At 41.7% G+C, this 27,572-nt stretch overlaps 1 protein-coding gene across 2 annotated transcripts; it reads left to right on the top strand.

Moving 5' to 3' along the window:
- The first annotated feature begins 1,911 nt into the window (after positions 1–1,911).
- Positions 1,912–27,572, top strand: LONRF3 (LON peptidase N-terminal domain and ring finger 3). Of its 2 annotated transcripts, XM_030575224.1 has the most exons (12): positions 1,912–2,654; positions 4,640–4,758; positions 5,446–5,568; positions 7,651–7,806; positions 9,388–9,631; positions 10,422–10,512; positions 15,022–15,136; positions 16,889–17,010; positions 17,724–17,882; positions 20,520–20,682; positions 21,255–21,404; positions 22,796–27,572. In XM_030575224.1, the coding sequence occupies exons 1-12, from the start codon at positions 2,000–2,002 to the stop codon at positions 22,952–22,954; spliced, it is 2,256 nt and encodes a 751-aa protein (XP_030431084.1). In that variant the 5' UTR covers positions 1,912–1,999; the 3' UTR covers positions 22,955–27,572. The 2 variants fall into 2 exon arrangements, with proteins under 2 accessions (XP_030431084.1, XP_030431086.1); XM_030575226.1 differs by lacking the exon at positions 7,651–7,806.

Below are 27,572 nucleotides of genomic sequence, written 5' to 3'. Positions count from 1 at the left end.
TACAATAACCGAGACAAGCCCATTTGCAATGACCCGGCTATTACCACAGAGAAGGATTTGTCCAGGTCCTGCAGTGTATAAGCCCCAGGGCAGGGTAGGGGGTGTGACAGTGTGGTTCTGGCAGGACCCAACTGAGAGTGCCAATTCAGGATCAATTGCTCAAACAGGGCAGTTACAGCCCTAGGCTGGGGTTTTTCCACCTCTAAGGCAAACCAAACCAGCCAGACAAAAATGACTTCTGTTTCACCCCACTGGCCAACCACAAGTCACACAAGCAATTTCCTTAGACACTCCAGTCTCCCAGTATCACTACCAATCCCACTCGTCCTGGGGAAGAATGGTTATGAAAACCAACACCCCAATAAGAGAAAAAGGTTCTCTCGATCCCAAAGAATCAAGCCCCAGACCCAGGTTAATATACACATCAGATCTTACCCACAAATCACGCTGTTGCCAATCCTTTAGAATCTAAAATCTAAAGGTTTATTCATAAAGGGGAAAAGGTAGAGATGAGAGCTAGAACTGGTTAAATGGAATCAATTACATACAGTAATGGCAAAGTTCTTAATTCAGGCTTCTAGCAGTGATGGAGTAAACTGCAGGTTCAAATCAAGTCTCTGGCGTACATCTCCAGCTAGAATGGGTCATCAGTTCCTTGCAGAGCTTCAGCTTGTAGCAAAGTCCCTCCAGAGGTAAGAAGCAGGATTGAAGACCAGATGGAGATGAGGCATGAGCTTTATATAGGCTTTTCCAGGTGTAAGAACCTCTTTGTTCTTACTGTGGAAAATTACAGCAAAATGGAGTCTGGAGTTACATGGGCAAGTCCTTTCATACTTTGCTGAGTTACAAGGCATAGCTGCCTTCTCTACATGGATCAATTGTGTAGCTGATGGTCCTGAATGGGCCATCAAGCAGGCCAGGCAGATCTAACACCAACTTGTCTGGGGTATCACCCAGAAGCAGAGCACAAATACAAAATACAGACAGTATAGAGCCAATACTTAACTTGAACTACAAAATGATACATACATATAGACAGCATAATCATAACCAGCAACCCATAACCTGGTCTTGGACACCCTATATGAACCCCTTTACATAAGATTTGGTGCCACTACAGGAGCTTGGTTGCAAACCATGTTCTAGATGGTCCCAGTTTATATCAATAACATCACAGGGGGAAAGAGGGGAAACGCTCAGATGCCTCTTTGCAAGTTGATTGCTACTCAGTGTGCCAACAGGGGCCCTTGTAGCGGGTGAGGGGGGAGAGTTGAGAGAACACCTGTTTCTCAGCCCCCTGCCTGCTCTGGGCTGGGTTAGGGAAGCGAGTCTATAGCCAGCCTCGGGGAAAGTGGGACGATCTCTCAGGCCACCGCCCCGAGGGCACAGCGGGGTTTTCCTCCTTCGCTGTATTTTCGACTGCGTCGTCCCTTGAGTTTCGCAGGCACGAGTCCCGGAAGGAGACAGGGCGCCGACCATCACTTACTGCCCCCGGAGAGCGGCCCGATGGGGGCGGAGAGCAGAGCCGCCCCGGCAGCACGGGGACCCTGCAAGCCTCTGGCTCGCGCCGCGCCCCGTGCCCTGCTCCCGCCGCTGCCCCGTGCCCGCAGCTCTCACCTCCGCCTCCCCGACCCCTTGCGGGGGAGCCGCGCCCCGCGTGGCTCAGGGCCCGCCTCGCCAGCCGGACGTTACAAAGCCGCTCCGGACCTTATGTACCCGCCAGCCCAGCCCGCCCGGGCTGCCCCAACAGCGCCCCGCGGGCGTGGCAGCCCCCAGCACCAGGCGCTTACAAAACCAGCCCGTTTTGTAACCATCCTGCCGGCGCTGGCCAATGAGTGGCGCCGCGCGGGGCCACGTGTCCCGCGGTTTATATAACTGGCCGCGGAGCGGCCGGGCGCTAGCAGTATGGAGCGATGGGAGCGTAGCCGGGCGGTCCCAGCACCTGCTTCACAGCCCGACCCCGGGGCCCGGCACCGCGCCCTGTAGAGCGGCTCCGGCCATGGGCTCCCACCCGCCGCGCCAGCTGCTGCTGCAGTTCGCCGCCGGGGCGTTCCAGGCGCCGAGCTTGGAGCGGGCGGCCGAGCTCTGCGGGAGCCAGCTGCAGGTGGATGCCCCGAGCCTGCTGCCCGAGTGGCAGGCGCTGCTCAAGCGGGCCGATGCGCTGGCCTACGGGGGCCGGCTCCACGAAGCCTTCCAGCTCTACCAGCTGGTCTCCTGCCACCAGCAGCTGCGGGCGGAGCAGCTGGAGAAGCTGGTGGAGTGCCTGGCGCAGGGCATCCGGCTCCGAGAGCAGCTGCCCGCCTGCTGTAGCGGCGGGGGCAGCCTCCTGCAGCCGCGGGACTGGGATATATTCAGCTGTCGCAAATGCCAGGGATTCCTCTTCGAGCCCGTCTCTTTGCCTTGCGGACACACGTTTTGCAAAAAGTGCCTGGAGCGGGACAGGACCACTGAGTCCCACTGCGCCCTGTGCAAGGAAGAGGGGAGGTTGGCGGCCGGGCAGCACCTCCGCGTCAATGTCATCCTCAGCAACCTGCTGGCTAAGTGGTTCCCCGGCCAAGTGAAGGCATCGCAGCTCAGGCACGAAGGAAACCTCTTATATAAGGAAAAGAAGCCGCAAGCTGCCCTGCAGAAGTACAACGAAGCAGTCAGCCTAGGTAATGACCTCCCCCCATCGATCCACTCACATGGGGCAGAGTTAAGGGGGTTAAGGCTGCAAGACTTAAAACTTGAATTTTTTTTTCCTATGCGCAAGTTTTGCGACTGATCGATCACAGCCAGGTAGAGGGGATGTTAGAAGCCCAAGTTTCTAGCAACCAGATTTCTCCTTAGAATGCTGCTGAGTGTCATTTATAGTCATGCTTTTAAATTTGAGCCTATTTACCAAGTATTTCGACTAGGGCAAGTTACAGACTTTCATCCCAGCTGCAGCCGTTGGGAGTATTCATAGCTATAACATTGGGGTGGGTGTGGCAGGTCGCATGCTGTGCTGAGGATATGCTATAAAGCCTAGTCCTTTATAAAGAAGCAAACGTTATTAATGTCTGGAGTATTGAGTGTGTTAGTGCCAGTTTAAAATTAGTTTACCAGTTTGTCCTATGCATACTAGAGACTTACAGGCAGCGGAGCGTACATGACCTAATGGGTGTTCTTTGTGTTTGGTGGTTGTAGTTTGACAAGGTAAACCAGTATCCATCATATTTACTTCTCTTCTCCATCCCTCTCTCTTGGGGGGAGGGATAACTTTTAGGAATCTGTTATTGTATTGGGATTTTTTTAAAAGTCCAGAGTGAAACTAGGTCAGGAGACCAGTGTGTTGCGTAAGCTTTTAGCCTGCGACTCTGGTCTGGATTCCCTGCCCCCTTCTTATGGAATTGTTGTATAACCAGTGAAGTAACAACAAATTGGGTCATGTTTCTGACAGCATCCCAGAGGTTTGATCATATTTATCGAAATTACGAGTGAGTCATTGTCACAGCTTCCCATTACATGGTGCTCATTGGAATATGCTTTATTTCAGGAGATGGTTGCTGTTTTTTGCCTAAAAAGGGCTTTCCCTCTCTGGACAAATCTAATGTGCGCAGCAGCATGTGGTGAATTATTACTGGACATGTTGCAATAAGTGAGAAGATTTTTAAATGCCCTGGCCTGTTTTGTTGAGGGACTTGCTTGTCAAATGACTTTACTGGTGCTTTAGTGCTAGATCTTAGAATACATACAGGTCTCTTTAGAACTCATGACAGTTCTGTGTTCTCTTCAGTCTCTGCCCAACAGGAACATAGTAGTAATACAGAACAGCTAAACAGGCTTCTGTAAACACTATTCAGTTTAACAATGTCAAGCCAGTAATAAACATTACCAATGGTTGTGAAGAAAACTGATTTATTACTTGTTAACTATAATCTGGCTTCAAAACATTTTGTGTTGCATAAACTAAATGTGAAAAAAGTTAAAATAACAATAAGGGTTCTTATTAATCCTTTAATTATAGATCAGAATTTTTTCTTAAACCACATGGTGCCTGGCTGTTACAGCACATAGCATATGAAACAATTGGGGCCATTTGGTCTATGCTGCTGTAACATTTATCTGATGTTATTAGAGACATTGTGAGTGAGGTAATATCTTTTATTGGATCACTTCTGCTAGTGAAAGAGAAGTGTTGAGCTACACAGAGTTCTTCAGGTTGTCATTTAATTTCCTTTGATTATAGTTATGTGCCATTTACAATTTTTGATCCCAAACCTTTTGAAAAGGGAGTTTATTCATTTTAAAATCCCATCTATACTGTGGCAGCATTAATTGGGCCATAATACAGTTATGACACACTTAAATCTTTCTGGTCAGCTTCTATAAACAATCTGATCCTCTGTTTGAGCTGGTGATGTATTTCGTGAGCTGTTCTGAATTTTATGTATGCAGTGTTTACAGCAGTTGTGTAATATAAATCTGACACCTTTGTACCTGGAAATCCCCAGTGAGATTGCCATGTCTGATTTTGTAACTGGTTATTTAAATAATGGGTGTTTGCTTTCCTGAGACAACTGGAAAAAGGCTTTTGCTTAAGAAAAGAGTCCTAAAGAATAGGGCCCATGTCAGTAATGTTTGTAGTTGTTATAATGAGACAATGTTTCCATTGCAGCTCCAAATGACCATTTATTATATAGCAACCGGTCCCAGATTAACTCTACTTTGAAATCTTATGAAGATGCATTGCATGATGCAGAAACAGCATGCAGGCTCCAACCATATTGGTCAAAGGTAAGTTCTAATTTTAACGAATGTATTTAGGGTAAAAACTCTTTGGCCATTCTGGTGGCTTAGCAAATGCTGTAGCACAAAAGAACTGAATTTGAGAGATTCCTCAACTCTCAGCCTCTTAGATCAGTAGAACGCAAACACATTCCATGGTAATACAACTGAGTTCTCTTGGAGAAGGACAGAGGGCACAGGCTGCTGGCTGATGGACTAAGGACAATTGTCACTGACCTTTATGGAGGTCAGGCTCTCATGCCCTGTCAAGTTGAGCACAGTGTTTACATTGTGCTAGAAGGAAGCATTAAGGAGAAGGTTAGGAGATCAGGTTGTGGGAGGAGGTTCTGTCCAATGACGAGATGAGGGATCCCTAGGACTTCAACTACACCAGCCTTTAACTGTGGCCAGATGCTGTGAGGGTAAACTTGCATGTGTATCTGTTGTGGGGGTAGGGATGGGATACTTCTCTGAAAGCTAAATATGAAAAATCTTCAGGCGTGTTTTAGTAAAAAGCTCAAAGATGACTTATATTTCTCTCATTATTTAAGTAATGCAGACTATCATAATTGCCTTGTGCCTATTTTTATTTCACTTTTGGAATATTTTTTTCCTAGTAATTCTCTTGCTTTAATAAGGAGGCTCAAAATGTGGTAAAAGGAAATAAACTAGAACTGTAGATCTGTTTGATTTCAGGGTCACTTAAGGAAAGGACAAGCATTCGCTAATGTGGGGAAAACAGAAGAATCTTTAAGAGAGTTTCTATTTTGCCTTGCCCTGGATTTTGGGAACAGGACAGCCAAATCAGAGGCTCAAAAGGTGAGTTCTTTAGCCTTGTGCAACAACACTTAGATCACTGAAAATGAAATAGAGATAATTTTCCTTTTTGTTTAAAAAATAAATAAATAACGAAGTAAAGATTATTACATGGTGATGTATTACATGGTGTCCATTGCTATACTCCAAAAAGTTTCACTGGAGATAACAAACACATACAGCACATGGTGTATAGAAAGGCTGTTTTGTGTCTAATCTTAGTAAGAGAGTTGCCTTTGTAACTCCGATAACAGCAGAGTTTGTTAAAAATCAATGGGAGGCTAGTATTGCACTCCTAGACTCCCTGCAGTTACACTTCCAGTCAGCTACCTAGTCTTATTACCAGGTAGACTGATGCTATCAATTAGGACAGAAGTGGGAGTTTCTAGTGAATGTTGTATCAGCTCGATGACTCAGACTGTGAAAGCACTGCGCAGCAGGGCCAGGATTCCACTTGGGAGCAAGATCACTCTTTTCACAGCCACTAAAAGGAATAGAGTAAACAAAGGAAGAGCCTTATTTTAAAAACTTTCAAAAGGTGGCTAATGATTAAAGATAACTGGGCAATGTGACAGATCTATAATAAGGCTCTTCCAGTAGCAAACTAAGCTACAGTATACAGCCGTGTTACCTTTCTCTTTAAAGAGCTACTGCCAAGGTTGCTAATCCTTCTTTACATACCTTTGATAATTGTTATTAACACTTACCTTAAGGTTTGCATGTGTGTTTGACCCTTTGTTGAAAATAATCTTTGTGGGGACACTCAACATTATATAATAATTTAGTAGTGGTTCCTGTAGTGAAAACAAATGAGTACATGATTGCACAAACACTTTCTCACATCAGAGCACCAATCTGATTATAATATAGTTGACTGGGAAGCTTTGAGAGATAGTAGACATTTGTGGTGTTTTTCCTTTTTTCCTGAATTGCCAGCGTGGTCCTTTTCCCAAAATGCAGTCTCATGCATTGTCATTGATTCACGTATCATTTTTGTAGTGATATCTTCCTGTGTGTTGGAGCAAGAGACAATGAACTGATAAGTTTCTAAATTCAGGCTCAAAGTAGCTTTGTCCAAGAATGCTATTCATTTCTAAGTAATAGGGTCCTGTGGATGAACTAGACTTTGTCTGCTACAGAGTGCATCAAGTGATATAATATTCTATTGATTTTTTTCAAGACTGTTTGCATAACAGTGATGTAGTCCCTCTTTATGAAATCCTTTAAGTGAAAATTTGTCATTCTGCTCATTGTAATTGGCAGTCTTCGTTGGAATTTGTTTTAACATTGAAGGTTCAATCCTGCCCTCTTGCTCACAAGAGGAGTCCCTTTTTGGCTTGAACAGGACTATGGATTGATTGATGTTCATACATGATGTGCTCAGTGCACATATGGAAGCATTGCTGGACCAGGCCTGGAGTTCGGTGAAACGATTTCAGTCTCTTGTAACATGGAATTCCTATTTTTAATGCATTCAGTGAATTGCACTCTGCTAATGGCTAGCAATTTGCTAGTGGATTTTACATTTGTTTTCAGTTGGTGAGAAGCCATTGCCTGTTTTTCATGCCTGCAACTTTGTCACTGTCTCAATTTTTCTTTCTCGACACTCCAATTATTTGTAATATTAGAGATCTGATTGGGCCTGGACCTAGGGGATGGTAAGTGCCCTCAGTTCCCAATGACTTCAGTGGGCGTTTAGGGTGCATAGCACAAACTTGTATCAAATTCCACAAGCAGTAGATGCAGACACGTTTATGGAGAATTCTAGTTCTACAGTCTGCAGAACATAATTCACATGTGTGTAAGCGTTTCTTACCCTAAAGAACAAAACCAGTTGACAACGTATCAGTACATTTAACTCTGAAGTTGACTTTTTTGCTTATTCTAAGCCTGCATCACACTAGCTTTTTATTTGTTCCTTTTGGTTTCACCCTAGTCTAATTAGTTGTCCAGGGTTTTTTGAGTGGTTTTGTAAATCAAAGATGTTTCTGTCAGCCATCTCCTTCCTCTCAATCCCCACTTTCCCTTAAGAGATTGTAAGAGAATAACTAAGTAGTGAAGTATGTATTCTGTTTTATATCACAGCTTCTACTTAGTTTATTTTCACCCATCCCGGGAAATGCTCAGGAACACTTACCTGATATCCTGCAGCTGTTGTCACCTCACTCTAGATTGAAGGGGAACCTTCTAAATTCAGTGGGATCTGCAGACACCAGCCATAACTTACAAAGGTTGCTCAAGGTAAAGATAAACTGATGTGTGGTTCTTAATTTTGCTGTGTTGTTTTGGGACCTTGAATAATACTTTTTCCAGATTGTTTTTGAGAATCAGAATACTTAATACAGACAAGCTAAAGACTGCTTTAGGGATTGAAAAGCTGCAACAAACTACTAATTTACTGGATTCAACTTAATTGATCCATAAAAAGGAAGGAAGGCTGTCAGACTTCAAAAGATCCTTCTTTTTCTTGCTTGTGAAAATTAATCCCTTTACCTGTGATAACAAATGCTAGATCTTCCATTTAGTGTACACCAGAGATGGGCCTGAGTTGTAAAGTTCAGATCCAGAGTTTGGGAGGTGTTCAGATCAAGGGCTTTGATTTGGCCCTTAATTGATGATAGGCCATCCACCCTGGATTCAGATCCAAAGTTCAGAAGTATTGACTGGTGATTATGGGGTCTTTACCAATATGGGTATATGAGCCACCCACAAGGTTGGTTTCAGATCCAAAGTTCCATGTTATGGGAGTTTGGATTCAGAGGTTTGGTTGAGGACTATCTTTAGTTCATCCAAACCTGAAACTCCGAGGGTGTAAATTCTCTCTCATAGCTATAGGAAAGCTTTGCGCTAACTCCTGCAAACTTGAATGGTGGCTATTGCACAGCTCTGCTCCAGTGCACCCCTATTTCAATGCCATAGTCTTCTGAAAGGCCTTTTGTGCTTTCTGAGGAGAGGCTCTTTCCCTAAGATTGCCATTCCTGAATGAGGTAGGTTATTGGGAAGAGAGGAGACAATTCAACCCCCTACACCTGCCTTCCTGTGTCCCATGGTCTCTGATGGCTCTTGACAATGACCTGTAGTATCTAGGTTCATATTCACCAGAGGAGTAGGGGGAATCAGTCCCTCCATTTGATTTGGCAAACTGGTAGGCATTATCCTATGAAATGGTTACTAATTGTCTGTTACATGGCAATGGTAGGATTAAGGATGCTGCAGCAAAACTTCTTTAATTTATGACCTGTTTTCTGGGATATTGTGACTGCTGTAAACACAAGAACCAGCAGCCCATTTTAGCTATTGAGTAAAAGATCAGTCTCACTGAAGCAGCCTCTTGTATGTACTTTTTCCTTTTATTGTTTTGTGTATACTCCTACTCCTCCCTTGGAATAAAGATCATATGGTGTTTTAGTCTTTTAAACCAGCACTGTGATATACAAAATATTTTTCACTCTTAACTTAAAACCAGTCAAATGGATTTTTCCATAGCTCAGGAAATGACTTACAGGGTGAGATTTGGCCAAATTACTTCCTGAATCAAGTATCATGGCTAAGTTATAAGTCCCTCTAAATGAAGGCTGATAACACAGCAACACTGCTTGTTTTGTTGTGTATTGTGGGAAGGTGGTCTGAAAATAAGGCCCAGACACAATGGTTCTCAAACTGGAGTCCATTGGTTTGCAGAGCCCTTCCTGGTGGTCCACAGCATGACAGTTTGAGATCTGAGCAGGACGGTGGGTGGGTGGGTGGTTCTCTTACAAAGTGGTCTGCAGAATGAAAATGCTACAGAACTGCAGTCCTGATGTACAATCCTCTTACGCACAGGTAAATGTGGAACAGAAAAGGAGTTTCCCTGCTCAGGAAGAACAAAAAATGAGTGACTGTGTCAGTCTGAGAAAATCCATTCAAATGATAGAAAGTAAAAAAGGCTGCTCAGAAGATGAGAACAAACATGCCTCCACCCTTGAGTCTGCCCTTCGCATTTCTGAGAAATGCAGCCTTCTGAAGAGAAAGCACTGCTCTGAGGAAATGAGAAGTGATGAGGTGGCCTGCAAACTCATGAAGAAAGGTAAACCTGATTAATAAAATAGGGGGGCTGGTCCTGTGCTGTGAATCCAGTGGGAATTTTGCCTTAGTAAGGAATGCAGTGTTGGATCCTTAATTCCAGCAGGAGTTTTGCCCAGGTAAAGAGTGAAGGACTGGGCTCCAAATTAGATTTTCATGTCTTTTCTATTCACTCTGGATTGTAGTCAGGGCTTGAACTGATGTGGAGAGAGTGCAGCTTCCTCTGTAAAGGTAATTACACTACACTAATAAATCTAGGAAGAGAACAAAGGGGACTGGGCCAAGCCCTTGTTTACCAGTTGAGCCCTGAAAGTTATGAGAAATGTCAGTGCCATGTACACTTACGGCACTCTGTCCAATAGTAATAGTATAATTAAAGTAAAAATTTTGACTTGCTTTATTCATACCTACAAAGCATCAATGTGGTTCATTGCTCATGACATCTGAGACCACAAGTGTTTGGACCTGATTCACCCTCCATTCCATGGATAGACAGTGGCGTGACAGGAGAATCTAGCCCTTTATATATTTCCAACAGTGATAACATGGTTGTGTGAGATTAAATTCATGCCTGTTGTGAGTTGTGCCCAGGCTGATTTTTGGTGTTTGCACACAAATTATTCCCATGATCTTAATGATTCAGTAACTACTGTGATCACATACTGCATGTATTTGAGTACATGTTAAAATCAGATGCTGTTTGTGAACTTCCAAAACAGTGTCTTTGAAATGTTAAACCAGTTACGTAGCTGTGTCCAGTTATGTTCCAATGACTTTTTTACAATTATAAATAGGTGCAATTGATGCCAAGGGATCTAGTGCTGGGCGCCGCGTTCCATTTGAATTTGTGGACCCCTCTGACCTGGATTGTTCTTTATGTATGAGGTATCCATTATTTTCTAATGACTGTTTTTATGTTGTACTTGTTTTTCACTGCCATGATGTATGGCATTCCCTAGCTTGCTCGGTCACTTATTATTCTATCATTTGGAAGCTGTTTATTTGGGGGGAGAATGGGTTTTTCCCCCTCACTTCTAGTTATTTGGTTCTGAAAAGTTAACTATGAATGGGACTATGTCTGTCTGAAAGCTTTTGATGTGCCCCAGACAAATGACTGTTCTGGCAAAAGATACCGTGTGTCAGGTTTAAATAGATTAATAAACATATCTGAAAGATTTCTTCTTACCAGCCACTATGTGGAAGTCAACGCTTAGGCCTCTGCAGTTAATTTAATACGTACATCATGTAGCGATATTTCATAATGCTTGAAATATTTGGAAAGTTGCTTTCTATGAAAACACTTTATGTAAAATGGTGCCACTAATAAAGTAGTGTTGTTGCAATAGTAAAGGCCTTATAAGCAAATAGAAGTCCTTTGTCTCTAGTACTTAGCCAAAATAAGTCGGCACAAGTAACCAAACATAGGCTCAATATACAGCTGCTCACTGTTCTGTTTACACAGTTAAATATCACTGATTTCTCCTCAGAGATGCTTCTAATTTGAGCATGAAAACAAGAGTTGCCTAACACATCAGTTTTATTATTGGTCTTGCGTGCTCCATTAAACTTTGACAGAGGCAAATACATCTTCCCAGCTAATGTTTAGAAGTACACGATAGTTAAACTATTCTTCCAAATAAACGCTCTATCTTCAAGCCAGTGTGTGGCAATAAGTTAAACCTTATAAAAGCACTGCTATGTTGTAGCTATTATAGGTCAACAAAAGAGCAAGTGTAGACTGCAGATAGAGTTCAGGTACAAAGTGCTAACGTAGTTCCTACAGCTGTATAGGAACAGCCTGACTTCAAATCATGTTTGTTAAAATATACAGTAAAACTAAGTATAATTAACATTAGAAGTTTCTCAGGGCTCTGACGAGGACACAGTTGCACTCCAGGGGGAAAAAAAATTCCCAAAACCAATTAGCTGTGTTCTGGATTAATCCCCTATTAGCTTTTAAATGAATTGGTGTTTGGTTTTTTGGGAGGGAGAAGGTTTCTGGACACAAGGCTGCAGAAGTATGGATTTGTGTCATTATTTTGACTGAAAAGTTTGCAAATATTTTTGTGCCATCTTAAAAAATTGTTGAAAAAAAATGAAATATTTTGGAGAAAATAGTCTATTTGGTTTGGCTAGTTTCAGCTTGGAACAAACTGTTAAAAGAAAAACAAAAAATAAAATCAGAAGCCTAAACTATAAACCTGAACCAGGTGCTCCAAAAGTTTACACAGCTATCAAAAGATTCAATATTCGTAAGAGCAAAACTCTCTTCCTCCAACACTCCCTCCCTTCACAACCGCCATATATGCGCACACAATTTGAATTTGGCTATTTTAATGAGGATGTCGGTTTGACTGTTTTACAAAGCAATTTTCAGATACATTTTTTTTAATTTCTTAGCTCTGACCCTTTATCTTCCCTGACTGTCACAATATTAGCCCTGCTCCTGCAAGACAGGACAGCACAGATCCTTGCAGCAACATGGAATCCCACTGAAGTCCTTGAGATGATATGGATGTCAGGGCCTGTGTAAGAAGATCCTGTTGGATCTTCTTCTTGCCACTGATTTTAATGCATAGTGGTCTTCATGGTCATTATCCATATTATGTAATTCAGAAATGTCTTGTCTGTGATTTGGAGGCTGAGGTGTTCTTTGGACTAATAGTGACCTTTCACCAACTAACTGCAGAAACTACTATTGACCTATTTTGTATAAGTGGCAAAGGTGTTACTGACCTATATCCATTTCAGTGGCATGCAGTAAGCACTGGCAGAACATGTTCTGAGGTGGTGAGTCACCCATTCCAGCTGTGGGGGGAGGAACAAACTGTCCTGGTGCAAAGAAAAGATAGGAAGAATAGTAAGAGGCCAATATGGCAGCCCTTTTGTGACCTAAAAATCAAAAAGGAATCCTACAGAAGTGGAACATGGACAAACTGTTAAGGATGAGGTATATTAGATCCTGCCTTAGCCTAGGGGCTGGATGGATGAGCGCTCCAGGTCCTTTCCAGCCCTACATTTTCTACGCTTCTGTGTTTGCTTGGAAGTGAGCAGTTATTTCCCAGCAAGGGTGACTATTGTTGCTGTTGTCATACTAAACTTGACGTGGTCTCAAGAAATCTTTTTCTACAGTTATTCTCCAATTTGCGAGGCTTAAATCAGCCCCCCTTAAACTCAATAGCAAAACTCCCATTAGTGCTGTAAGAGCTGGATCAGGACTATGTGATCTAATAAAGACATTTCCTGTACTGTATGCTTATGTTTAAAGTGGTATTTGTCCAAGTAAATCTATTGTAAGTTGATTAAGTATACAAACACTTATTTTGAACTTGGTATTAACCATTTTAAAGCAAAACAAGTAATATTATGCAGTGAAGTTTCTGCTCTTTGAACAATTGACAGGATTTAACTGTGCAACAAGATAACTGGCATTTTAGATATTCCTTCATATGCTCCCTCACTAAATGTCTGTATTTAGAGCAGGGAATAGGCAACCTCTGGCATGCGAGCTGATTTTCAGTGGCACTCACGCTGCCCCGGGTCCTGGCCACCAGTCCGGGGGGCTCTTCATTTTAATTTAATTTTAAATGAAGTTTCTTAAACATTTAAAAAATCTTATTTACTTTATGTACAACAATAGTTTAGCTCTATATTACAGACTTATAGAAAGAGACCTTCTAAAATGTTAGTGTATGACTGCATGCAAAACCTTAAATTAGACTGAATAATGAAGACTCGGCACAGCACTTCTGAAAAGTCGCCGACCCCTGATTTAGAGCAACTAATGACACTTAATAAACTGGCTATTGCTATTTTGTTAAGAGTCAGTATGTTCTTAAACATACTTTGCATGCTGAAAAAATTAAGTATGGAATTATTTTTTTATGCATGGACAGTAGCAACCAGATCTATCTCTGATAAACCAGTGTTTTCTTTTTAAAATGAAAATTACCTTTTAATAAAATGAACTTAAGCAATTACGTCAGGCTAAATAATTGACGAGGCCTTAAAATATTGAATGGGTTTTTTTAAGATCAAAGTAATCGGTTTTGAATGGTCTCATTCCTAGTTTCAATGGTTAGAGAGACTTTTTTGTAACATCCCTCTGGTTTTTTTTTTAAATGCTCATCAGCAGGGAAAGATCTCTTTGGAATTTATATATAGTCTTCCAGTGAATTTAGCCAGAAAAGAAGACAACTAACTTGAAAAGCAGAATCATAACTTTAATGTGCATTTATTTTGTGGGAGAATGGTCATTTGGAAGTTAGAAGCTATGCAATGTATTCAAACAAAACTAAATTCTCCAGCGTTACATATGGTAACAATAGTGTTTACCAGGGTGAGCAAACTACGGTGTGGTGGCTGAATCCAGCCCTTTAGATGTTTTAATTTGGCCCATGAGCTCCCGTCAGGTAGAGGGGTCCGGGGCTTCCCTGCTCTGGTGCTCCAGCCGGGAAGCAGGGTTGGGGGCTTGCCCTGCTCTGCACATACCGTGGCTCTCCATGGCTCCCAGAAGCAGTGCATGTCGCCCCTCTGGCTCCACATGTTGCCCCTGCCCCAAGTGCTGCCCTTGCAGCTCCCACTGGCCGGGCACAGCCAACGGGAACTGCAGGGATGGCACCTGCAGATGGGGCAGTGCACAGCACTGCTTGGCCGCACCTCCACGTAGGCGATGGAGGGGGGATGTGCTGCTGCTGCTTCCAGGAGTTGCTTGAGGTAAGTGCTGCCCAGAGCCTGACCCTCTCCCACACCCTGACTCCCTACCCCTGCCTTGATCTCCCTCCTGCCCTCTGAATTCCTTGGTCCCAGCCCGGAGCACCCTCGTGCACCCCCAACCCCTCATCACCACCCCAAAGCCTGCACCCCCAGCCGGAGCCCCCGCTCACGTATGCACACCAACCCTGTGCCCCAGCCTGGAGCCCCTTCCCACACCCAGAATGCCTCATTCCTGGCCCCACCACAAAGCCCAAACCCCCAGCCAGACCCCTCACCCCGTCCTGCACCCAGCCCCTAGTTTTCTGAGCATTCATGGGGCCCCATACAATTTCCATACCCAGATGTGGCCCTTGGGCCAAAAAGTTTGCCCACCCCTGGTGTATACCCATTTTATTAACCCTATAGGTCCCAAAATGGCAATCCTGCTCAAATGGAAATCGGTAACAAAACTTCTGTTGACTTCAGTGGACCCAGGATTTCACAGAGCGCTTTCTATGTTAGACTGGCAATAGCAAAATGCCTTACTTGAATAAATACAGAAGTGAAAAACAAACAAATTTCTGACTAAAATGCACAGAATTATTTATACTGAATAAATATGAAAAGGTTTTATGAAGTAGCCTTTTATCATCTTGCTACAAGATATTGTCGCTTTTTTTGTTGATTGTTCCATTCCAGGCTTTTTTATGAACCTGTCACCACACCTTGTGGGCACACATTCTGCCTGAAATGTCTCGAAAGATGCCTAGATCACAATGCAAAATGTCCCCTGTGCAAAGAAGGTCTTTCTGAGGTAATGATGCATGAATTTGGTCTGCATAAACTGGAGGGGAGGGGGAATTAACTTCAGAAATCCACTGGTATATCCAAATATACTTGAAATCCCATATGAAGCTTTTTTTAAATGTCTCCAAGGCTCAGAGAGCTCATGTAGTTTTAACACTTTTAAAAGCTAAAGCCCTGATCCAGCGTAGAGCTCAGTCTGAGTGGTTGCACATTGAGATCAGCAGTGCTCTGCCTGGTCAGCCCATGTGGCGCGTCCTACTGGAACAGGGTTCAGGTGTTACTTGGACTTCTTCAGTCATGTTCTCATTTATGCCTTAAAAGGATACTGTCAAGTACCTTAGATGCTAATTTTTGCCTGCCTTAAAATTGTTAAATTATTTGTGTGGCCTTCACTGGTAGGATTTGGTATGCTTTCTTTTTCTCTTTGGTTTGCTTTTCAGTCTTAGCTCTGTCTTTTGCAGGAATGCATATTTGTAATTAAAGTTATAAAAATTGGGGAGCTGAGGGTTGGAAGGGAGTAAACTGTTCAATACAATGAGAAATGTCTCCCAGATTTCAAGGGTGGGATTTAAAAAACTGCTTGGCATTGGTGAGCTCCCAGAGGCTAACAACTTTTAGCTAGAGAGTAGCTAGGTTTTGTAGCATCTCTAGGATAATATTTTGTTCCCTCTTCTGGCTCTGCAATACATTTTATGTAAACAGCTCTAGTGTTGACTTGTTGCTTCACCAACCAAAAGTAAACAAAAGGAGGAAAGTTAATTTTAAGCTCTGTGGGAAAACCAGCAATGATACAGAGAGAAAAATTCTGAGACACAAACTAAACCAGTAGGGAAGGAAATGATATCTTCACAGTGAACCAACTTAAGACACAGGAAACTATAAATTATTACTCAACTTTGACTCTTTAGCTCCTTAAATGGAGTAATGAAGCTGAAGCTCCTCATGCATCAGCTGTTTCTGCTAGGTTTTTTGAGAATACAAAAGCCCATAGGAAATGGCCAATCCCCCCGAACAATGACATAGTAGCTTTTTTGGGAGGTGGGGGGGGTTTGTTACTGTCTGTGTAGGTTCTCCATACCAGTTACAGGCGTAATAAACAGAGCCCAATCCTGCAAGCTCTGGGCATGGAATTCTCCATGACATCAGTTTAGTGCATGATGTTCATGTAGGATATTGGCATGTAATGCTGTTCTCTGTATTGCTTTGAAAAGTCTTCTCAAAAATTAGTGCCCTGCCCATGTCTTTAGAATAGTGAGATGTGGGGGGACATCCAAACCAGAAAGGGGTTGTCACCACCTGTCCTGTAACCCTGGGTGCTCCTGTGCTGCCAGCTTTGGCTCAGAGCCCTGACACCTACAGCCCGTTCACAGCAAAGTGGCATCACCCTAGATTCCACCAGCCTGATTGCTGCTTGCAGGAGTAACACCAACAGCCCTTCCAGGCTCAGATCTCCCCAAAACCATCACACACAAGACCAGTGTGTGTCTGGCTTTAGTAAAAAGACCATACTTGACACCTCTAGTACAGTAATAATGTATAGAATCACTTGACTCAATTACTTATTCTTGGGAGTCCAGACTCCCAGGTCGTGAGGTGTCTGGACCTTGATTGTCACAAGCAGGCCAGAAAGCAAGGAGGGAAATGGATTAGTGTTCAAATACAATTAAGAAAAGGCTGCATTGGAGCAAACTTTGCTAAAATATGGTGGCCATTGCTATGCATTGTTTGATAGCTGCTCAATTGTGCCTTCATGTTGCAGTGCTTAGCTTTGAGGAAATATTGCAAAACGGTAATGATGGAGGAGTTAATAGCGAAGTACCTTCCAGAGGAACTCACTGAGAGAAGGAAGATTTATGAAGAGGAAATTGCAGAGCTTTCCAAGTATGTAATCAGTTTGTATGGGCTTTCGTGGTTTGTTTTTTTTAAACCAGTCTTTAAAAGTAGTTTAGCTAGCAACTGAATGGCTCTCATCGCTGTAGAACATGTCCTAAGGTACTGATAGAGAAGCTGACCCTGTATTACATGATTCAAGAAGGGCAGAGTTCAAATACACAAGACTAAACTCCAAGCTATCTGGTAGCATGCTCTTGTGATTGGTTTCAAATGCAAGAGAAAATTCAAGCCAGTAATACGAGGTTCATTGCAATGACACTGCGGTCTGTTAACCTTGGCGCATGTTATAGTGGCTGGAAGTGGAATTCTGCACCATAAAAAAGCTCACCAGTATGTGTGGATTAGAAATTGGATGGGAAAGGGAGAGAATGGAGGAACATCTGAGCTCTAAAGCAACCTAGAGAGATGAGGTGATAACTCTTTCTGGCTTTGCTGGAAGGATTTAAAAAAAAAAGTTCCATTAATTATAATGGAATATCAGTTACTGTTATCTGGAAAGGTGAAAAAATAGTTTCACCGTTCTTGTATAATATAGAAATCTTGTTTTCCATTTGATTTTATTGTAAAGCACTTTGAAATGTTAGCACGATGAGGCATCCTCTAAATTGCATTGTGTTGCATAAAATGTCTGTGGCTTGTACCTTTCTAATGCTTTCTGGAAGTTGGTGCATGTTTTCCTAGTGGGTTTTTTTTTCTTATAGCTTAAATAAGAATGTTCCCATCTTTGTCTGCACAATGGCCTATCCTACAGTCCCTTGCCCTCTGCACATCTTTGAGCCATGTTATCGACTGATGATTCGAAGATGCATGGAGACTGGCACCAAACAATTCGGAATGTGTATTGGTGATCCTGTCAAGGGGTGAGTAAGCAGTGCACTCCAGTGGTGGCAGTTGCTTTTCTAGATCAGACCAATTATCTGTTTCAGTCCAGTAGCCTGTCTGTACTAGCTGTCTCAAAGGAAGGTGCTGAAAACCCCATAATGGACAACTGTGGGGAGGGGGAGGGGAGACACATTTCTTCCTAACTGTGTTGGTTAATGGTGTGCTGATGTACTGAAACATGAAGATAAGATTTATATCCCTTACTAGACACTTTTACCCTAGATAGGGTAACTGCAGATATTATTCATTTAAATATTTAATCCTCCTTTGGAATCCCATTAAGGTATTGGCCTCAGTGGTACGTGGCAGTGGCTCACAGTTTATTAGGTATGGCTTGAGAAGTATTAAATGTATTTCTTTGGTACCACCAGCCAAGTTGGAATGTTAATGAATTTTACTGTCAAGCAGTCATGTTATCAGGTCAGATTGACATCTCTACTGTATTAAATATAGTGGTTGAGACAGAAGTATGGTCAGCTTAGTACATGAACTGGCTGAGCATTTACATCATGCCATTTACTACAGACACTATAAGTGCCAATCTCATATCACCCTGCCCTGAAGTCCACATGGTTGTCATAATGGTCTGTATAAGCCAGAGACTGCAAAGATTATTAAAATCATTGATAAGTTTTTCTTTGTAGATTTTTATAGTCCTGCCATAGTGCTTACTGTCCTTAACCCTACTGGCCATAGAGTTTTCACTGAACATTTGATGCTTTTACATTTTGAAGTGTAGCTAAATAGCAAGTGAATTATCCTTCTAGAACAGTTGCCCTGGTACAGTATGTGGTTACCTAAGAGATTGCATTGCACAAGAAATTCTCAGTATTCTAAAATTCAATGGCCACAGACTACATAAATACAGAATTAAGATTGCTTGGTGGTATACTGTCCCCTTGCAAAACATTGAGATGAGCAAAACTCAAACTCCTGAAAACCAGGAAATGCCCAGTTAAGATTGCCCATGCAACCTTAAATCTGCCCTCTTTCAGCAATGCTCCAATATGCCCTGGGCCTACACAGGTCTTTGCTTTGCCAGCCCCACAGTTGCTGAAATGTGCTAGCTCTTCGCCTCGTTTTTACAGCCCATTCAGTCTCATTCACAGGATTCCATCTAATGCTATTAAAGGACAAACATGAGAAGAAAATCACCATAGTTCCTGGATGCACATCTCTGATATCCAATGAATCAGATGAACACCAGAAATAAGGCTCAGATTATTTCTGCCCAAGTGAATCACCACAATGCCCACTAGGACACAGTTCTTAGGTCACTGGTTAGATGATGCAGAGTGGGCAAAACATGATGCCTGTGCTGTCGGTTCCTAAGCTCTGTGCAGTGTTTCTTTGGAAACATCACATTAATCTGCCCCAGTAACTACTTGGTCCAACCAGTCCCCCAGGAGCTAGTGAAAAAGATTTTCCCCCTCCCCCCAGCAAGTCTCAAACTGGTTGTTTATCACCCATCCCTGTGAATCCCCTTCCCCTTGCTGCAGCCCCAAGCCCCTCTCCCCTTATTACTCAATTCCTCAGCCTCCTCATAGCCGCCTCCTTCCAGGAAGCAGTCATGTTTAATTTTTTCCTCCCCACAGACTTTGATTACATTCCCCTTACAAAATAAAATTGCCCCTAGTGACTCACAAATTGCAGCTGCCTCTGGCCACTCAGTCCAAAACGCCTTTTGTCAGAGATGTGGGGCTTGTGATTAATTCATCTTTAGTTATGATAACTGAAGAGGGTGAGTTCACCACCATCCGTTGTAGCGTGGTCTGTGATTCATCCAGCCATTAATACATCTCAATTTAACAGAACAAGGCCACAGAAGGAAACTGGTTTTGGTTTTGAGGCCTGTAACTTGGATCCCCTAGGTCAAATGATCCCACATTTGGATCTTTAACGCTACCCTTTGTCCCCATGAGACACCCCAAATTTCATAGCAATCCAAGTAACCATTTGGCTTTTAGAGCACTTACAAAAGTCAAGCTTTTAAAGCATATAAAATGGCAGGCATGGAAACCCTCTAGCCACCTTTCTGTGTTGGTGCATGTGTGCTGTAAAAAGGTACAGTTTTCTTAAATAGTGTTCTCAGTTTGGGTCCCCCAAAGATTTAATGGGTGCCATGCACTACCTTGAGTAAAAGTCTGACTTGAGACCATTATGACCTGCATCACGTTAATAGTTAACTAATCTCTAGCTCAGTGTGCAAAAAAAAAATCTAGAAACTCTTTGAAAAATGGCTTGGAGGTGGCGGGAAGGGATTCTATCTCAGAACCCCTTGCCCAAAGGATCACAATTCCGGGTCACTACACCTACTTTGCACCTTCCTGAGGCAGGCCAAATTTCAGATGAATCCAGCTAAGTGCCTCAATTTTAGAGACGGTAGAAAAGTCAGCCTTATTAGAGTGGTGCTGGGCATTCAGCTGAACATTCATGAAGACAGTTTTGAAAAGTGTTGTATAACCTGAAGAACACTAAAAAGAGTAACATGTATTACATGTAGCACTCACTGACACTGGTAAATATCTTTGTATTATAGAGTGGCTGTTCAGTAAATCTACAGAACTAAACCTGGTAAGAATATAGACTATTTGCTTGTGTTTTGATTTAAATAGGTTTGCTGATTATGGCTGCATTCTGGAGATAAGAAATGTTGAATTCTTTGCTGACGGTCGCTCTGTTGTAGACAGCATTGGCAAGAGGAGGTTTAAAGTGATAGAGCACAGCCAGCGTGATGGATACAACACAGCAGATATTGAGTACATTGAGGATCAGAAGGTGAGTTGACTGAAGATTTTCCAAAAAGTTTTTATTTTTCAAAGGCAGTGTGTCAGGATGCGATTTTTGCCAGGCCTCATAATAGGTCTGTTTTGTATCTGTCAGATAATCAGATTGGATCTGGCCGTACTCCTGCTGAAATCAATGCCAAAATATTTAAAGTCCACTATTATTGAGAGAATATGTAACACCCTCAAAATGTGTTGAGTACTGTGCAAACCCATACTGTGCTATAGGAAGACAGTGCCTGCCCCAAAGAGTTTTCATATAAAAAAACTGAACACAAATCATTTGGGGGACCCATTTTCATTTAAATATATAATCTAGCAAGTGGTGATTGGATTTAGCCTGACAAACACTTTGTTCTGAAAATGGATTTTTTTTTGTGGTGTTTACAACATAGGGGTGAAGGAAAATAAACTTTTTGATTGAGATGCTTTTCAGAAAAAAACAAAGAACAAACTTTCAGGATCTGCCCTAGAGTTCTCAAAAGAATTAAGAATGTGTGTAGTGCCTTTTGAAAATGTAATTGGAATTAACTCCAGCCTCACTCCTCTCTGTGTTAACTCCAGGTGCAAGGAGAGAACTATGCTGAGTTACTTGTTCTACATGATTCTGTATATGATCAGGCTTATATGTGGTTTAACTCACTCAAACAACCACTCAAGAGTCGAATTCTCAGTCATTTTGGTCCAATGCCAGCTAAGGAGCCTGACCCACAGGTACATGACTTTATATTTATCCAGGAATAGAGGTTGTCATTTTTATTGATGACAGGAAGCTTAGCAATCACACACTGATAAACCAAGGAGAATTTTCTAACTCCATTGAAGAAAATGTTAATCCTCTTCATTGATCCTGTATAACCTGTTCAATATCTGAACTGTTGCTATAAGCTATTGCTGCAGTAACTCTGAGCAAGTCAATATTCATATTTATTATTTCATTTCACTTCCTGAAAAATACTGACAAAATTAATCTCTACTAATTTCAGTGGATGTGCACCGATTTGCAGCGTAACTGAATTTGTCCCCAGGTTAGGTAGAAAATAGAGATCGTACCAAACAGTGACAACTGCAGGACAAAGTTGATGCTAGTGTTACAGGACTCAATACTGCAAGGTGCTGGACACCCTAAATTCCAAGTACGAACAGAGTATAACAGATATTAGGGTGCTAAATCCCTAATAGGTAGGGCCCTATTAAATTCACGGCCGTGAAAAACGGATCAGACCATGAAATCTGGTCTTTTGTGTGCTTTTACCCTATACAGATTTCACAGGGGGAGACCAGCATTCACAAACTGGAGGTCCTGACCCAAAATGGAATTGCAGGGAGGGTCACATGGTTATTTTGGGGTGGGGGTGGGAGGTCGCAGATTGCTACCCTTCTGCGCTGCCTTCAGAGCTGGCTGGCCAGAGAGCGACCGCTGTTGGCTGAGCACCCAGCTCTGAAGGCAGCGTTCTACCAGCACATAAGTAAGGGTGGCTGGAGAAAGGTGGCTGCTGATGGCAGGTTCAGCTCTGCAGGAAGCAGCACAGAAATAAAGGTGGTAATACCATGCCATCCTTACTTCTGCGCTGTTGCTGGCGGCAGCACTGCTTTCAGAGCTCTGACAGTAGCATCACCAACTGCAGCGCAGAAATAAAGGTAGCAGTGCCACAACTCCCCTACAACCTTGCAATCACCTCACAACTACTTTTGGGTCAGGACCCCTACAATTACAACGCCATGAAATTCCAGATTGAAATAGCTGAAATCATTAAACTTTTAAATTGGCCAAAATGGACCATGAATTTGGTAGTCCCTGCTCATAGGTTTGGGCCCACTATGACATAGCATGAAGATAAGGCAGAAGACACAAACTACAGATTACTAGAGGCAAAAATTGGTCTAATACAAACACTGCAAATTGTAGAAAAGTTTAGGATCTGGGTATAAACTGTGTATGTCTAACTAGAAGTTAAAATAGCATTTGGAGGGACCATATAGAAAGCATCTCTTACTAAGAGATGGAAGTGAAAATGTATTGCTCCATGCCAAGATTTTTTTTAAGTCACTGACCGAATCTTAGCTTCTGCGTCATAATGTATGTGTGGTGTTCTCTATTGCAGGCTAGCCCTAATGGCCCTGCATGGTGCTGGTGGGTCCTTGCTGTCCTTCCACTTGAGAGTAGAGCTCAGCTCCCGTTTCTTGCCATGAAATCCCTGAAAGACCGCTTGAATGGCATCAGACGTGTCCTTACATTTATGTCCCGTACAAGGTCACGATGATGCTGAGAACGAGCTGTGAAGCCTCTTGCAATACTTGACTGTGGAGTTTCTCCTGTAACTATATCTAACTGCAATAATGTCTTACGGATTTGTGTCAAAACAGGACAAGTTTGAAGTCTAACTTTAAAAGGAAATAAAATATAAAGAGCCAAGGATATTTACAGATCATTGTGTAGTATCCATCTGGATCTCTGAACTTTCTTGAGACGAGTATTCAGTTGCTGCACTGCTAGGCTAGTATCATCGATGTTATAACAGAACAAAGTGATCTTGTTTGCCATAAACTTTTTGAAAGTTTGAGATGGGTTTTTTGTAGTAGTAGATAAATGAAATCTGTGCAGTTTAATGTGAAACAGAGATACTGATAGTGTTAAAGCATTATTTCAATGAACTGCAAAGTCTTTTATTCCAAGTGGTTCAGGTTTATAGCACTGTGTATTATGTCCACAACTTCTGTTTGATCATTTATTTTTGCACTACAATGTCTTTTTTTTGGTTTCCAAATGTATATTGTAATTATTTATGTGTACATTCTCTACACAGAAAGTAAGCTGCTTTTATTTATTTATGGTGTCTTACCATGTATGAATGACTAGGGGGAAAGATATTAGGAATACACAAGCGACTACTTCCATCATTTTTCAATACATTTGTGTTTGAGTACTTTGAATGTTTGTTCTATATTCTAAGGAGGATTGCCCCCAACACAGCCAGCCATGAATATGCAGGCCTTGTCTGAAATAATTCAGTCAGTTGCTGGGTAGAGCTTGATTTTACAATCTTAACTTGGCCCCCAGTCAAGCAAAGCACTTCAGCATATGCTGAAGTGTTTTGCTGATTGGGGCTTTGGGTAATAAACTTCAGCTGGGTTTCCCCAGAGAGATGACTGAAGGATCCAGCCATTAATTTTGCACAGATATAAATAGTAGCACTATGCAGCAGCTTGCGGTGAAATGTTGTATTTTAATTGCTATGAGCGTATCAGCTACCTACAAATACAAAGCAGGAGCTGATTGGTGTGAGAAGCAACCTTTCACAAAAGAGACCTAGAAAGAGGTATTTCACTTCAGGTTATTCGAGAAATTCTTTGTATCAACCCTATTAAATGTTAAGATCTTACGTTTGTAATTAATACTATGATTTGATTTAATTTGTGCTATGAAGGGCTCCAGGAGGGCTCATGAGAAGGAAGGTATTTTAATAAACTTTCTATTTATTCCACCTCAACCTCCAGGTTTTTCCATTAGCCACAAGTCTCTATATGATCTCTGCGTGTCGCCTGTTAGAGACTGTGAACAGCTTGATAGCTAATGGTTAAAAACCGAAAGGCAAATGAAAATGGGGCTTCACTTCACTTTTTCTGCCTCTTTTGCTCTGTAACATATTTTGGGCCTGATCTTGCTTCCATTAAAATCAGCTGGAGATCTACCATTGACTTTAATGGAAGCAAGCTTGGGTCTTTGTATCTAAACTATGGATTTCCCTCTTCAGAGAACAAGTAGGATGGATGAAAGTTCATGATATTGCCCAGAATAGTATTTATTTCATACGCTTCTGGAAAAGTCCTGTAGAATTTAGTAGAATATTGTCATCTTTCCATAGGTTTTTTAAATCATTTTAGTTTGAGATAATTTATTTCAGTTTTATAGTTTTTAGAGTAATTATGAATCCTGTTAAGTTTCTGTAGAATGTAATTTGTTTCAGCCCTATTAAATTCTGTGGCACTCTCCTTTAAGTGCCATAGAAACAGATGGTCACACATTTCAGTTTTCTGTCTAGTGATGCAGATTGAAAGTATGTTTTGTTTTTGCTTTAGCTAATTTGTAAATACTACAGGAAACTCATTTCCATGCTGTTAGCTTGCCACACTTTTCTGTGGATGGTACTGTGCCTGTTTGAGAATACAGTATAGGGCTTCTGTTTTGGGGGTTTATTCACTTCATTTTTTGGCGTTTGTTCTGAGTTCTATGAAGATATCCAAACATGGGGCTTTTCTCTTTGTATATACACTTAGTACTGTTTCAAACAGCATTACCTTAAAGGACATTAGGGAGCCTTAAGTGTGAATCAGCCAGGTCTATACAGACCAATGAATGTGCAATATGTTAGTGAACTTCAGAAATCACACATCCAGAGTTCACATTACTGCTCTGTGTTGGCAGGCCCTTACAAGCCAGTGAGCAGGGACATCACCTATCTAAACAAACTGCACTATGAAAGGGGTGAAGTCAACATGAATTTAGTAACAATTTCCAATATTTTTTTCCAGAGTTTATTGGATAAACACCAGTCTTTTTTTTAATTGGGAGTGTTTTATCCATGTCTATTAAAACCAAAAATCAGAAGCCTTGTGTATTATGAACACCCATTTTAAACAGTTAACTGCATGGTGGCTGCTGTCTGCTATGGAATCTGCCTTCAAAAGGAAGAAAACAGATAAGTCACTTAAAGAGTGAGTTCTCATCTTATTTGCAGGTGGAGTCACATCAAATGCAATTCTGACCTAGGCCATTTCTGTATTAGTAAGTATAACTTGAGACCAGTCCTACTTCCATACAAGTCAGTGGATGTTTTGGTCCTCGCATCCATAGGAGTAGGATTCAGTCTTTAAGTATCTTGTATTTTGGGCTGTTTTCTCACTGATCTTATTGCTCTTTTCTGCATGCCAAACTTCTGTTACACGTATTCGTGTTACTGGTTCACAGATAACTAGGAAGAGTCCTTTAATTACACTTGGGTGGTGGATTTTAAAAGTAGGCATTGTCCTTTCCATCACCCTCAGGCTGAGTGGAAACTACCAAGTTAATTATGGAGTTAATTATGATAACATCTACCAGTTTCTACCTACACCACTGCACAGTATTTGTTTTTGAGATGCAGTAAATTTGGCATCTTGTCTGAAGTGTGAGAAAATAGCTTTAGCAATACCTTCACTTAAATTTCATAACTACATTGATCTGATAATATACTTATTCTTGCCATCAAGTTGTCCCCATAACTAGGTGTACTGACCTACTGTAGAATAAAAACAATCCTGTTATCTGTGCACCCAAAAGTATTGATCTGTGGCAGTTTTGGCTGCATGCCAAATACAGGCTTGGGTTCATAGTTCTTTAACTTCATGTCAAGTTTCTTCAGACCTGATTAGCCTCATGGTGGTAGTACTGGAGTTCCCTTTTCTTGAGTGCTATTATGTTTTTTTATTAGCTGTTAAGCTGACAGCTGGGATTTCTCATTGCAAAGTGGCTGGTCCATGCTTGGGCTACCCCTGTCCTGTATGAGTATTTACTAGCCTTTAGAGCACATATGAACCACTAATTTGTTAATCCAATAATTTTCATCTTGGTTAAAAATGGAGTTTGACAGACTTGTATTTACTGGGTCTGAATCAATCCATAATAGTGAGATTTAGAGGTTAGAGAGCATTATAAACTGAAGTTTTATATTTTGGATGTCATCACTCAATGATTTCTTTGATACTGGAACTGTACCAGTGTTTACACTTGTTAATGAGGGCAAAAAGTTCATTTTCATTGCTGCCTTGTGTTTTGGGTGTAGTGGGGAGACTGGTTCATGTAGCTTCTTTGTGAAAATAGATGTTTTGCATATCTATAAGTAACGGAGTCCTACAGTTCCTTTATGTGCAAAACTCAATGGGCATTGTATGCATTTAGGGTCTGATAAAATTGTCAGACTCGCATCAACTTCATGAGAGGTTGTATCAAGCCCACAAAGATGGCAGGATCAGGAAAAATGCAGAAAAGTTTCTTCTTCGTAAATGAAATACTCTGCCAAAATTTGCAGAATAAATATTGCCAATATACAAGAAACTAGATTGTTTAATACAGGATTAAATTCTTAAATGGCTGCTGATGTACAAAAGCTGAAGTATTACACTGAGGTCTTGTCTACATGGCAGTGCAGTGTGAACTGTAGAGTATGCTCTAATTGTCCCATGTAGACCATGCTGGTGTGAACTAGGAGGTACCTACTTAACACTGCTGTAGTCCTGTTTAAAACAGGGCTAAGTTCTTAAGTTCACATGAGCAGTGTATACAGGGGTCAGAGCACAAATAAGCATATTCTACAGTTCACACCCCTGTCAGTACTGCAGTGTAGACAAGCCCAGTATATACAGCCAGGTATCCTGTACAGAAGTGCTTACTAATACCAGTTTTCATGAGGTCTAAATTAATCCTCAAATAGAAGTGCCTGTATTTGTGTTGCTGGTTGCCATTCTTAATCTTCTCAGTCATAGCCCATCCCACACCCCCTTTTTAATTCTTGATGTCAGATTTGAGGAATACAGGTTTACAGCACTGTGGCAGAAACAATGTAATCGTTTTACTTACATCTACTGGAAGAAAAAATACACAAAGCAGGTTGGAAAAGATTATTTAAGGGATCATGTGATGCCGTAGACTTGTCCTATTTAATACCATCAAGCATTGTGGTTATTAGAGAGCCAGAAATAAAATATCTATCAGATCATTTTAAATAGTGACAAATGGCTTTGGGGGCTTGTGTATTCCATTTGTATGTAAAGCATCCTTTTATTTTTCTTGCACTGTAATGAACTTGAAGTGAAATTAAATTAAACTCTCGTCATTGAACAGCA

The sequence above is a fragment of the Gopherus evgoodei genome, chromosome 9 (assembly GCF_007399415.2).
Source record: "Gopherus evgoodei ecotype Sinaloan lineage chromosome 9, rGopEvg1_v1.p, whole genome shotgun sequence".
Classification (NCBI taxonomy): domain Eukaryota; kingdom Metazoa; phylum Chordata; order Testudines; family Testudinidae; genus Gopherus; species Gopherus evgoodei.
Note: the sequence above shows the minus strand (reverse complement) of the source record. Positions and strands in the feature narration are given on the sequence as shown.